At 36.0% G+C, this 12,975-nt stretch overlaps 1 protein-coding gene across 1 annotated transcript in view; it reads right to left on the bottom strand.

Annotated features, from left to right (window-relative positions):
• The window catches only part of BLTP3B (bridge-like lipid transfer protein family member 3B), a gene marked incomplete at both ends in the record, with an annotated part of 53,856 nt that overhangs the window by 1,373 nt on the left and 39,508 nt on the right, over positions 1–12,975 (bottom strand). The window contains 7 exons of the mRNA XM_084256259.1: positions 611–804; positions 3,581–3,689; positions 4,012–4,265; positions 5,153–5,303; positions 6,191–6,333; positions 10,803–10,978; positions 11,301–12,784. Of these exons, the coding sequence (XP_084112385.1) occupies positions 611–804; positions 3,581–3,689; positions 4,012–4,265; positions 5,153–5,303; positions 6,191–6,333; positions 10,803–10,978; positions 11,301–12,784 (2,511 nt within the window). The remainder of the gene's footprint in view (positions 1–610; positions 805–3,580; positions 3,690–4,011; positions 4,266–5,152; positions 5,304–6,190; positions 6,334–10,802; positions 10,979–11,300; positions 12,785–12,975) is intronic.

Raw genomic sequence — 12,975 nt, 5'->3', positions numbered from 1 at the left:
TGGTTCTAACATAGAAAACTAAAGTTCGGTTGAATAATTTGTTAATTATTTATAATGGCAAATAAGAAGCAACTCAAAAATTAAGAGAAATATTATATTATTCTTGACACTAAAAATAAACATGAACCATATGGAGCAATATAGAAAAAACATTTATTTAAAAAAAAAAGATAGATTATATACTATAATAATTATTTGGAAAAGAGTCCAAGGGGACAAATTTAAAAATATTGATAGCACTGCAGGAGATTATAATGTATTAAGGTTGTTTTAGAACATTTTTTCCAATGTTCTGAAATAGACTTTTACAACTTAAAAATAAGACATAAAAATGAGCATTTCTTCCAGGAAGACTACCTTGATTTCAGAAACTGTTAACTCACGTACTACATTTATTCCACTATTTTCCCACTAGACTACAACCTCTGCGAAATCTGAGAATGTCCCTATTTACTCAACACTATATCCATAGCATCTAATACAGTGCCTGAACATAAATAAATATGCCCAATAAATATTATTTAAATAACTAAATAAATGATGCTTTAACTAACATCTAATTTTTTTTAAATGCTGAAACTGAATGAGAATTAATCTGTTTTCCCATTACCTGTTCTCTAGTGAAGTCAAAGGAAGACTCAGGAAAGTTAGGTGACTGAGAAGGACAAGGGACCTCTGGGCTGGTCTGAGTGGCCTGGGTGACACCACATTGTTTCTTCAGATCATACTTTCCACTGGTTAGCAGCAGTGAATCACTTTTGACATTTTCTTTCAACTCATTCCCAGTGTTAAGCATCTGAGAATCTGATCAAACAAATAAAATGCTCAGGTAACATTTCTAAATACTTGGTAAAAAAATAGAGAAAACCAATAAAATCGAAAGCTTGTTTATTGAAAGCATGATAAAAATTGGCAAACCTTTAGATCAACAGAAAAAAAGAAAAGCAATCACTAGAATCAGAAATGAAAGACAGGACATTACTATCAACTTTACAGAAATTTAAAGAACGATCATCAGGCATACTACAAACTATTTACCAATAAATTAGGTAACTCAGAAATAGGAACTTTCCTAGAAAAACACAAACTACCAAAATGGACTGAATAAGAAATAGACAATGTGAATAGATCCTTACTGGGTTAAAAAAAAAAAAAATCTGAACCAGTAATCAAAAACCAAACACAATGAAATTCCGAGGTCCAGATGATTTCAATGATGAATTCTACTACTGTAATCATTCTAAACATTTAAAGAATACCAAATTTTTATAAACTCTTCAAAAAAAAAATAGAAGGCACATAACTTATTCCATTCTCTAAAGCCAGTATCACCTATTCCAAAACCAGACAAATCAAAAGTAAAATTAATATGCTTGTTAATATGGACACAAAAATCCTCTGCAAAATATGAGCAAACGAAACCCAGAATATATAAAAGATTATACACCATGGCCAAAGACCTAAGCTATCTTTTCCACCTGAGCTTTTATTAGTAATAAAGTCAACATTTTCATCTCCACTGGTCTGACTCCTATGCTTACTCCAGTTGGTCCCAAATTCCACAGAGAAGACTCTTCAGTTAAGAATTCTCCAGGGCCTCCCTGGTGGTGCAAAGGGTTAAGCACTGCACTATGAAGCAATCCACAGTCTCTGCAGCAGAAGTTCAATCTCCGGCCAGCCAGGGAGAAACCCATATGGCGAGGCAGACCTCTCCTGTCTTGCCTGCTGCTCCCCTCAGCAGTGTATTTCAGTCAGTCAGTCTGCCTGTTCTGTTCCCCACTCTGTCTCTAGTGGATCCTCTCACACCCCTCCCCTTCCCCCGCATCTCTGGCCTGTACCCCAGCTCTTATATGCATAAATAAATAAATCTTTAAAAAAAAAAAAGAATTCTCCAGAAACTGCTCTAATTTAGCAACGGTTGGTCCTCTCTTTCATATGTTTATGGCTGCAGATTTTTCTGTTTGTGTCTTTTCAGTTTGCTCTCTGGTTGTGTTCTTCTAAGAATGTGTGACACAGTGGTGGTACTTATTTATCAACTTTATTCTTCTAACAAATTTTTTCAAAAGATTTATTTTATTTATTTATGCATACAAGAAACTGGGATGTAGGCCACGGGTGTGGGTTGTGAGAGGATTCACCAGGGGCAAAGTGGGGAGCAGATCAGGTGGGTCTACTGAAATACACTGCTGAGGGGAGCAACAGACGTGATAGGAGAGGTTTGCTGCACCTTCTTCTAACATATTTTATAGTATTTAATGAGGTTTTAATAGGAAAAGAAATGGGAGCACAGAATCAGTCTCTCATATTTCACCCTCAAGTGGCTAGTAGCAAACTAAGTGGCCAGTAGCAAAGAACTAGAACACCTAAGTCTACTGACTTAAGCACTTTCCAATTCTCTAGAATATTAGAAATCTTAAAAATCTTGTTAGAATGGTGATATAAATATTAAATCAGAACTAAATAGGGCCTCCCCTGGTGGCGCAGCGGTTGAGCACCGGGCTGTGAAGCTGTCCACAGCCTCTGCAGTGCTGGTTCAATCCCCAGCCGCCGGGGAGGGTCCCACATGGCGCAACAGACCTCTCCTGCTGTGCCTGCTGCTCCCCTCAGCAGTGTATTTCGTCAATATGCCTGTTCTGTTCCCCACTCTGGCTCTGGTGAATTCTTCACCCTCCCATATTTCTGACTGTACCCAGTACGTGTATAAATAAATACATAAATCTTTAAAGAAATAATAAATCAGAACTAAATAAACATCAATACACTATAATTAACTAAAGTGCAGAGACTAAGAACCCAGGAATTATAATATGTAGGCATTTATTCTCTATACATTAGGAGTCATGTCAGGTAATACAGAAGGATTCATTGAAAAAAAAGCTTCAGAGACTTAGAAGGTAATAAACCATTCTAAGGAGGAGTAATAAGGCAAATAAAAATGGAGAGGGAAGGCCTCCCTGGTGTACAGGGGTTAAAGTCAGCGCTATCAAGCTATCGGCAGCCACTGAGACATGAGTTCGATGCCCAGCCAGCGAGCTGACCCACATGGCATAGCACACCTCTCCTCTGCTCCCCTCAGTAGAGCCTACTGCTCTGCTCCCCATTCTGTCTCTGGCGAATCCTCTAACCACCCCATACCTCTGGCCTACACCACAGTTCTTGTATGCATAAATAAAAATAAACCTTAAAAAAAATGGAGAAGGAAAAGTTTGAGAGAAATTCTGTACAGGGAGTATATCAGGTTGGCTGAATAGATATAAAATAATGAGAAATAAAGTTAAAAATGAGATCAAGAGACCCAAATAAGAACAAGATACATATAAGACCTTGAAAGCCTCTCTTACTTTCATTCAAAACAGATTTGTAACAGGTACTAAATTAAATGTAGATGAGTTATTTCTGGGGTAGAGGTCCATATGAAGCTGATATTTTATTACAATGTACTTAAAATGCCCCTCAATCATCTACTGATATACTGCATAAGGACATAAAAATAGCAAATATGAGTAAAAAGAAACAATCTGCATGCAAATAATATCAAATTTCCTTCAATGCTGTTTTTCATATATATTTATATATATACCTCTGATATGAAAAGAGCCATCATCATATCTCTCTATCATAAGATGATCAATATGAATGGTTACAGGAGCTGGTTCAAGAGATACTGTACTACTATGAGGACTGTCATCCTACAGGAAAGAGAAATGTTATTCACATGTTATTAAAGTAAATGATAAAATTAAAATGATCATTTTAACAGCATTATTTTTGTTAATATTTTTAGTAACTTCGAAATATGTACTACATGCTTTAGCTGAGAAAACTGTCTGTTTTACTTTAACATTTTCCATTTTCCAAAATCTCTATCTCATTTATCAAAGAACAATCCATTTATTTTAATGCTGATAAGATATTCACCATAAGGAAAAGGCATATTCTTAGATATGAATCAAAGTCCTTATAGATAAATCAAACATTTATAACATTAAAATATAAAAACTCCTAACATACTTTTAAATTTATTTTTGTGTTAGAAACTTGTATCTTCATTGGCATCACTGTTGCAACAGTTTCATCTTCAAAAAAATGTTGAAGATTCATAAGAGAAGATGTAAGAAACTCAGTACTAAAGTTTTTTATATGGCATTGCAGAAATCCATTTTTTTCTGCAAGCAAAGAATGTATCACAGCAGCAGGCCCACTTTCAAATCTCAGTGTAATCTCAGGAGAGGATTTGGAATTAATTACAACTTTATGATCTGAACCTATGAGAAAAGAACACATAAAAATTATAACTTTGTGCACAAATCATGGCATAATGTAACTAATACAATGGATATCTCAGATAATCAGAATGTGCCTGATTGTGTGCCTACAAATATGTTTGCAACATAATGAACAGACAACTGTGAAGAGAAACAGTCAAGGCATTTAAAGTGCTTCTTAAGCCATTTATGAGGAAGTGATGAAAACCTTACGTTTTATAGCTTCCTCATTAAGTGAGACTTTAAATAATTAGAAAATAGGGCCTCACTGGTGGTGCAGGGGTTAAAAACAGCACTGTCAAGCTATCACTAGCCACTGCAACATGAGTTCGATCCCTGTCCAAGGAGCTAACCCACATGGTGGGGTAGCCCTCTCCTGTCTCACCTGCTGCTCCCCTCCGCAGTGCATTTCAGTAGATTCACCTGTTGATTTCAGAATGAAGGATCACAAGAATAAAATACATGATTTTTTCCAAATACTAAATATCATGCCAGACTCAGGAAATGTTTGCTTACAAGCAAGATAATAAAATACAGAAATTAACATTTATCATAGTGTGGAACTAAGTCTGACCTCCTAGGAATAAACTATCACATTTTTCATAAACAAAGAGCTCAGTTAAATTAGCCTATAAAAGAATGGGAAGACTAAAAAAGTAAAAGGTTGAATGTATCAACAGCATAAACAAAAAAATTAGAGAATACATCTTCAACAGATTTCATCTTAAACAAAATATTTTATGAAAATAAGGTAATCTAAAAGAACAAATCTCTTCCATATTATAAATTGATATATTTTTCCTTGAATTCAATTATATCATATACACAACTACTGATGGTCATATGCACAGAAAACATAACAAGCTTAAATCATATTATAGACTTACCTACTGGACGATTACCAAGGTAATGCCGAAGACTGATATTGCCTAACTGATCTGGTATCACTTGGTCCACCTGAAGACAGATTTCAGTATCTTCTCCCCGGATATCAATTTCCGCATTAACACCAGTAATTTTAAACACCACAACTGACATCTAATAATGATTGCATAAATATTAGTTTAGAAAGTAACTGAAAACAACATATAAGAAAAAACACAAGAAACTTATTTTTAGGGCCTCCCCTGGTGGCGCAGTGGTTGAGCGCTAGGCTGCGAAGCTGCCCACAGCCTCTGCAGCGCAGGTTCGAACCCCGGCCATCAGCGAGGGTCCCACATGGTGCGCAGACCACTCCTGCCACGCCCGCTGCTCCCCTCAGCAGTGTATTTCATGGGTCTGCCTGTTCTGTTCCCCACTCTGGCTCTGGTGAATTCTCTCACCCTCCCACGCTTCTGACTGTACCCAGTGCTTGTATAAATAAATAAATATTTTTTTTTTAAAAAAAAAACCTATTATTTTTAAAAATATAAATGTGACCAACAGAATGTTACATTACCGTGGCAATCTTTAGCTTTTTTTCCTAATCATTCAGTCAAAAGAATATATTTAAATGAATTATATGACATTTCCATATCCAATGACTTTCACTAAATACTAAACATATTTTTCTAAGGCATCTCCTAAGAACACTGGATCACTCAGGCTTAAAATAAACCAGTAACATATTCCTTTTGTGAACTGACTCCACCATTAGCATCAAACTCTTGCAAAGTGTATTTAAATGACTAAAATAAAAGTCCAAAAATAAAAGATAAGATAGCAAAAAGAATCTACCTTAATACAAATAAAACAAATTTAGAAAAGTAAATTTCAAATAAGAACAGTTCAGTAAGAGGAAAGAATTTTTAAGAGCAGAAAGAGCAAAGTGTACTACCCACCATCTAGGTCAATTAATTTACAAATTAATGACTTTAAATGTGTATATATTGAATATGAGATAGTTGATGGCATTTCCCTTCAGAGAATCTCATTAAAATGATTACCAAGTCATCCTGATTTTCTTGAGCACCCTCTGAATTTGTGCTGATGGCATCTGGAGAGATTGCACCATAATTCTGTATATTTGTACTGGCATTTGCAGTCTCTGCGGGGCTCTGGTAAATTGTAGCCAAGTTCTTCTTAATACCTGAAATAATATACAAGTAAATTAGCACAGACTATCCCTTCAACTCTTTCTCTAGCAGAGCCTCGCTCAAAAGGTAAAAAAATCAAAGAAAAATTAAATTATGGTTAGTAAGCAAATAAGAAATAAATCCCCACAATAAAATGTTAGAGATACTAAAGTACTAAACATAATATGAAAAGAAACCTGCCACAGTGGATCAGCCTGTTCCCAAGCAGCTGCACTGCCGGCTTAACTAGCAAGCTCCAGTCAGGCAACTTTGTCCCCCCTCTCATCCCACACCGACTAGTTCAGTCTCACCTCTTCATTTCAGGGTCCTACGCCCTAATTCCTAATTTTATCTTCTATCTGAAGTTACTGCCACTATCACCAAGGTGATCATTCTCTGTCCTTATCTGCTTCTCTTCATTTCTCAACATGTTATACTTCAAGATTTCTCAAATTCTCTATGGTAAAGGGCAATTTTTTAATAAGTTTGTGTTCACAGAACAATGTGGGGGTTAAGGGTGCTGACTCCCAAGCAGTAGAAAATTCACAAAACTTAACTGTCACTCCAAAAACTGAAGAGACTGCAATTGATAAGAAGCCACACTGATGTCTGTTCATACTTCTCTTGACTATGAATTGTGCCATGTGTATAAATTTTCATGAAGGTTAACTTTTTTGATTTGTGCACATTTTGTGGTAGTAAGTGATAAAAAGAGTATTACCTGCATATATTTTATACATTCATGACATCCTCTTTCCTTGATTTTTTTGTTATTTTTAGACCACTCAACTCATCTACAAGTTTTTTAAAATTGTTACAAATCTCAAAAAAATTCCAATTTATTTACTGAAAAAAATATGCTTGTTATAAGTTGACTGATACAGCTCAAATCTGAGTTTTCCAATGGCCAACTGTACTTTTTGAAGCACCATAAAAATGAATTACTAGTAATATTACATTAGAAGCAGTCAAAGACATACAGAACACAGCCTCAACTTTTTAAAATTGCATTTACCACTACATAATCAGCTTTTAACCAGTGTCTGGCAACATAGCAGGTACTCAATAAGCTATGTATTGAATGAATAAATACTTTGAGGGGCCAGGTAAGATGCATATTAGTACAATTGTAATATTAGGAGCTAATAAAATCCCATTTCACAGGGAGCTCCTAATAGAGCCAGAAGATTTCACTGACAAAATATTATTTAAGCCAAAGTATACTGAAAGAAAAAGAGCATCCTAGGCACTAGTACAAAGACCCCAAGGTGGAAAAAAATTTATCATAGTAAAGAAACCAAGTGACTGAAATACACTACAGTATATTCAATATACTAAAATAAATGTAGTATACTAAGCACTTGGGAAAACAGAAGAAAAGGTAAGCCAAGGCCACATCACACAAAGCAATGTCAGTAAGATTTTCAAAATTTAATAGCATTATAGCAAAGGGAGATTATTAGGATTAAAATGGAAATCAAAATGATATCATTTATAAAGAGTATTCTGCCCATGGGATGAAGTGGAAGCTAAGAACAGCTGTGAGGCGACTAGTTAGGAGCCAGTGCTGAGGTAGCAGGCCAACCATAGGTTTGTTTCTCTGCTCATAAAAACATACATATCACATCACAAAACCCCACAAACAACAAGTGCGGGTGAGGGTGTGGAGAAAAAGGAACCCTATTACACTGTAGGTGGGAACGTAGACAAGTATGGAGAGTCTTCAAAAGACTAAAAATGGGGCCTCCCTGGTGGCGTAAGTGGTTAAGCACTGCACTATGAAGAAGCAGTCCGCAGCCTCTGCAGCGCGAGTTCAATCCCCGGCCGGCCAGAGAGAAACCCCCATAGCAAAGCAGACCTCTCCTGTCTCGCCTGCTGCTCCCCTCAGCAGAGTGTTTCAGTCAGTCTGCCTGTTCTGTTCCCCACGCTGTCTCTGGTGAATCCTCTCACCCCACCCCATCTCTGGCCTGTACCCTAGCTTTTGTATGCATAAATAAAAAAGACTAAAAATGGATTTACCATATGACCCAGCAATTCCACTCCTAGGTATCTATCTGAAGAATACAAAAACAACAACTCAAAAGGAAACCTGCACTCCTATGTTTACAGCAGCAGAATTTACAATAGCCAAGATAGGGAAACAACCTAAATGCCTCAAACAGGTGAGTAGACCAAGAGGTGCATTACATATATACAATGGAACGCAACTCCTTGATCAAAAAAGATAAACTCATGCTATTTGTGGCAAGAGGGATGAAACTGGAAGGGTAATTACAAATGCAGAAAAAAAAAATTATGAACAATAATATGAATTGCAGCATTTCTATAACCATGATAAAATAAACAAACTACCTGATATCAAGAAAATAATTAAAAAGTCATGCTATAATCTTATGACAATTTAACAGAGACTAAAAATATTTTCAAAGAAATTTAAGAAAATGCTTACAACTGATAAAAAGGGTAAAAATATACGTGTATATATATATATAGTATAACACAAAACACACACACACACATATATACATACACACATGAACATATATATAAATTCATAGAGCAAATAATAGTTGGTATCTTACAATGTGAGACTTTTGAGTTATTTTATTTTCCAAACTGTTTGTCTATATTTTCCAAATTGAGTAGTATTTACTTTTATTACTTATTTAATTTCTACAACTATCAAGAAAATCACTGTTTTTGTTTTTTTTTTTTTTTGAGAATAAGTAGGATGTTTTCTATAGGAACACTGTCTTTGAAGTATATTTTGATTTTAGAAAAAAATTCTCCTTTAAGTTAGGATGTTGGGGAAATGGTGCCTAGGCAATTAAGCAATCATTCTGCGAGTCTAGAATGGATTTGAATGACCTATAATATCAGTAGATCAGTAGCTCTTCTACATTTAACGGGTCAATATGCTAGAAAGGAGACTGCTATGAATTATATATAAGGGAGTTGGATTAGGCTTCCAGGTTACATTTGGTTATCACTTCCCAACTCTGGGAAAGTAGTATAGTATATTAGCTGGCTGAAAGTTTAGGCTTTTTTTTTTTTAAGATTTATTTATTTTATGCATATAAGAACTGGGGTACAGGCCAGAGTTGTGGGGGATGAGAGGATTCACCAGAGACAGAGTGGGGAATAGAACAGGCAGGCTGACAGAAAGACACTGCTGAGGGGAGCAGGGGGCGAGACAGGAAAGATCTGCTGTGCCATGGGGGACACCTCCCTGACCAGGGATTGAACTAGTGATGCAGTAGCTTCGGGTAGCTTCATAGTGCTGCATCTTAAACCCTGCGCCACCAGAGAGCTCCCGAAAGTTTAGGCTCTTAAGTCAAACTGAGCTCTAAATCTGCTTCTATTTTCTCCCAGCTTCAGTTTCAGAATCTATGAAAATGGAATTAATAATAATAATTCCCTCATTTAGTTGTTTTGAGGATTAAATAAAGCAATGTATTCTAGATTCACATGGCAGAGTGACGAGGAGCAGTCAATGAAATCTGCTGTTGTTATAATTATCATCGATGATGTAGGGTAGACTGACCACTATCTCCCACCAGCTAGAGTAAATGGGAACATAGTAGAGCTTTTTCCTGACTTTTATTTGAAGAGAAAGTTTGGTTAAGAAGAAATGAGTTGGCATGAGATAGAAGAACTTAGACTTTGAACTCTACCTGGGTTCAATTGTTAATTCAATCACTCACAAGCTGTGTAATCTTGGCAAGCAGCTTAACTTTTGATTCCTCATCTTTAAAATGGAGATTACAATAGTTCCTATCTCAGATTTATTAGGTTAAATAATACACATACAATGGTAACTGGTATGGTAATTTTCATGTAAATGTTAGTTTAGGAAAAAAGCAAATAAAAAGACAGTCCCAGCTCTATCTATAACAGTGTAACTATAGACAAATAACCGTTAGGAAGCTCTGATGCAGCAAATTAAAAGAATAAGTACTTATAAGGTTAAGACAAATTGGTACAGTATTAAAAAAAGTATAGTCTTTAATGCCTTAATGATAGGGATTTCTAAATCATTTCTAGCGTTCATTACCAAGGTATTGCTCGCTCTGTATAAAATGGGGCAATCATGTAGTTCCACTGTACATACTCAAATACATGAGAGAACCCAGTCTGGAAAATGCCCAGTCAAAGGACCACATTCTGAGACCTCATCATGCAAAGTAAATCCACTTAATCAAAACTCCAGTCTCTGTGCTAAAACCTAATAGCATTAACAACGTCTGCTTTATGATCTGCATGACTGTATATAAATAACTGCTGGAGGTGAGCCAGCAGGGAGTATCTAGTAAAGGACGCAATGGACAACCATTAGAAAGTTACCCTGTATTATGTGTGAATAAATAAGTTGGGGGGCTGTAATTAATTATTGAATTAATTACACTGAATAACTGAAAATACTTAAGAATTACTTCTAAGATTTGTATACAAAAAATATGAATTCTTAAAGCATACGTTTTACCTTTTTCCAAAACTATGTGGCTATCACTGCCATCACTTTCTAACAACTGTTCTTCCAATATATTGCTGTCAACAGAAACAGTATCCAATGAGATTTGTGAGGAGCTTCTTTCCATGTTCTTGTAAGAAACACAGAGTGGAGCCAGGTTGGGTGAGCAACGTTCCTTAGATTTTCCACTGTTAACAAAAACATTAGAAAATCATCACCTATAAGGAAAAATTTCTTTTTAAAAAAATACTGCTAGTGAAATGAAAATGTACATAGAGCATCCACAAGTTTTAAGATATATTTTATAAGTTCACAATGTTTTCATATTTTGAAGAACCTACTCATCCATGTGCTAACTCTAGCAAAGTCACTGTGTCATGAGGTTTTCTGTTCAAAACCAAAATACGCGTGCAATTTGCACTCACATGTGCGCAAACGTATGTACACACACCAACATGCACACACAGGACAAAACAAAAGCCCCTACATTTCCAACAAGCATGCTTTTACCTTAAATATGTCTGTGATTTCAGTGTCCTAACTATGGGTGCTAGTTGTTCTTTACTGATTTCCAGGTTCTCCGAAAGTGAAGTTGTTTCTGGAAGCAAATCTTCAGTCTTCAAGATCGACTCCATGGCTTCATTTTCTTTACTAGTTAAACTATTTGAAAGTATGTTTTGATTACCATCATTATCAAATGACAGCTTCCTTGAATCTTCTCTGTGGTTTAAGACACTATTTGAATTTGTATAAGATGAATCCTTTTTGTCATTTCTTTCTAATCGAATTTCTCCTGAGCCACTTTTACAAACAATTCCACTACTTTCATCTTCGCTTATTTTTCCTAAATTTTTATCTGATAAATAATCCAGAGAAGAAATACCTTTTTGCAGATTTGTATCACTAGCTGATTTAAAAAGCAAAGGTTCCTTCAAAGGGACATGGCTGAGGTCAACACTCAAAGATCTGTTGTCTGACATAGGATTACTTTGACTTATACGACTACTAACTTTTCTCTTTGAAGACAAAACCTTTCCATTTTCTGTTGGCAAATAATCAGAAACCACTGGGCTCGTATTTTCACAAACATGAGCCTTAACAGTATTTGCTTGATCCACTGGATGTAGCAAAAGAGCCACGTCTGCGCTTTTAAGTAAAATTCCAATGCAAATGGATGTCTCACTAGCAGGTTTGCCAGTCACAGCTTCCACATCTTTCCTCAAGTTCTCTGAAAGCAGTATAAGTGACTCGTGGAGGAAAAGCAGGAGCAGATACTGGTAGTGATTAATCTGCACGCTGACATGCTTATGAACATGAGCCAAGACATGAATGTCTGCATCTGATGAAGCGGAAAATTTTAAAAATGTATTTGAAGGAGATTTCTGATGACCATCAGTCAAGGGCTCAGACTCTGTACTGTAATACTCCTTCAAGAGCCTCTTCCTCTTCAGTCGGCCACTCAAATCACTGGATTCACTTTGTGATGTATTTAAAGATACTTGACTACAAGGCTGCAGCTCTTTCTGTGACGCTGCATACCTTGCAGGTTTACAAATCCAGATAGAAAGCGGGAAAGACTCTACAAAACTTACTGGCCGTCCCTTTCCACTTTTCATGCCTTCATAATCTATCCAAAATTGAGAAAAGTGCACAGCCCAGACGTCTGTGGCAGCAGAAGTTTTAAGTGTGTGTTTATTCAACTTGGGAGTAATATTTCCTTTATAAACTTCATGCATTTTGGTATCTTGCTCATGAGCATGTCTCTGGAAAATTGGATGCAGAAGATTAAAATTGTCACAAGACTTGGGGAAGCTGGTGTATGTTTTACTGAAAAAATCACAATCTTTAAAGTCTTGAAACAAAGCTTCTAGATCAGAATGCCGACAGTTTGGACAATGTCTTGTATTTGTGGCAATCATTTCAGAGCTCTGAACAGAAATTGCACGTGGCTGATCTCTATGAGATTCAGATTTCATTTCAGAGGGAATAACAAACTAGAAGAAAGAAAAAAATTATATTTAACTTATAAATTCATAGATCTTAAAGACAAAATAATCAAGAACATGACTTAGGCTCAGAAATTCCTTTAGAGACTCCCCCTTCCACCAAATGTACTACTTTCCTGTCCAAACGTAAGATGCTAGGTCTCTCCTCCCAAATCTTTATATTAAATCAAGTAAGAGGG

The sequence above is a fragment of the Talpa europaea genome, assembly GCF_964194135.1.
Source record: "Talpa europaea genome assembly, chromosome: 15".
Lineage (NCBI taxonomy): Eukaryota > Metazoa > Chordata > Mammalia > Eulipotyphla > Talpidae > Talpa > Talpa europaea.
The sequence above is the reverse complement of the archived record's forward strand: the minus strand, read 5'-3'. Positions and strand labels throughout refer to the sequence as shown.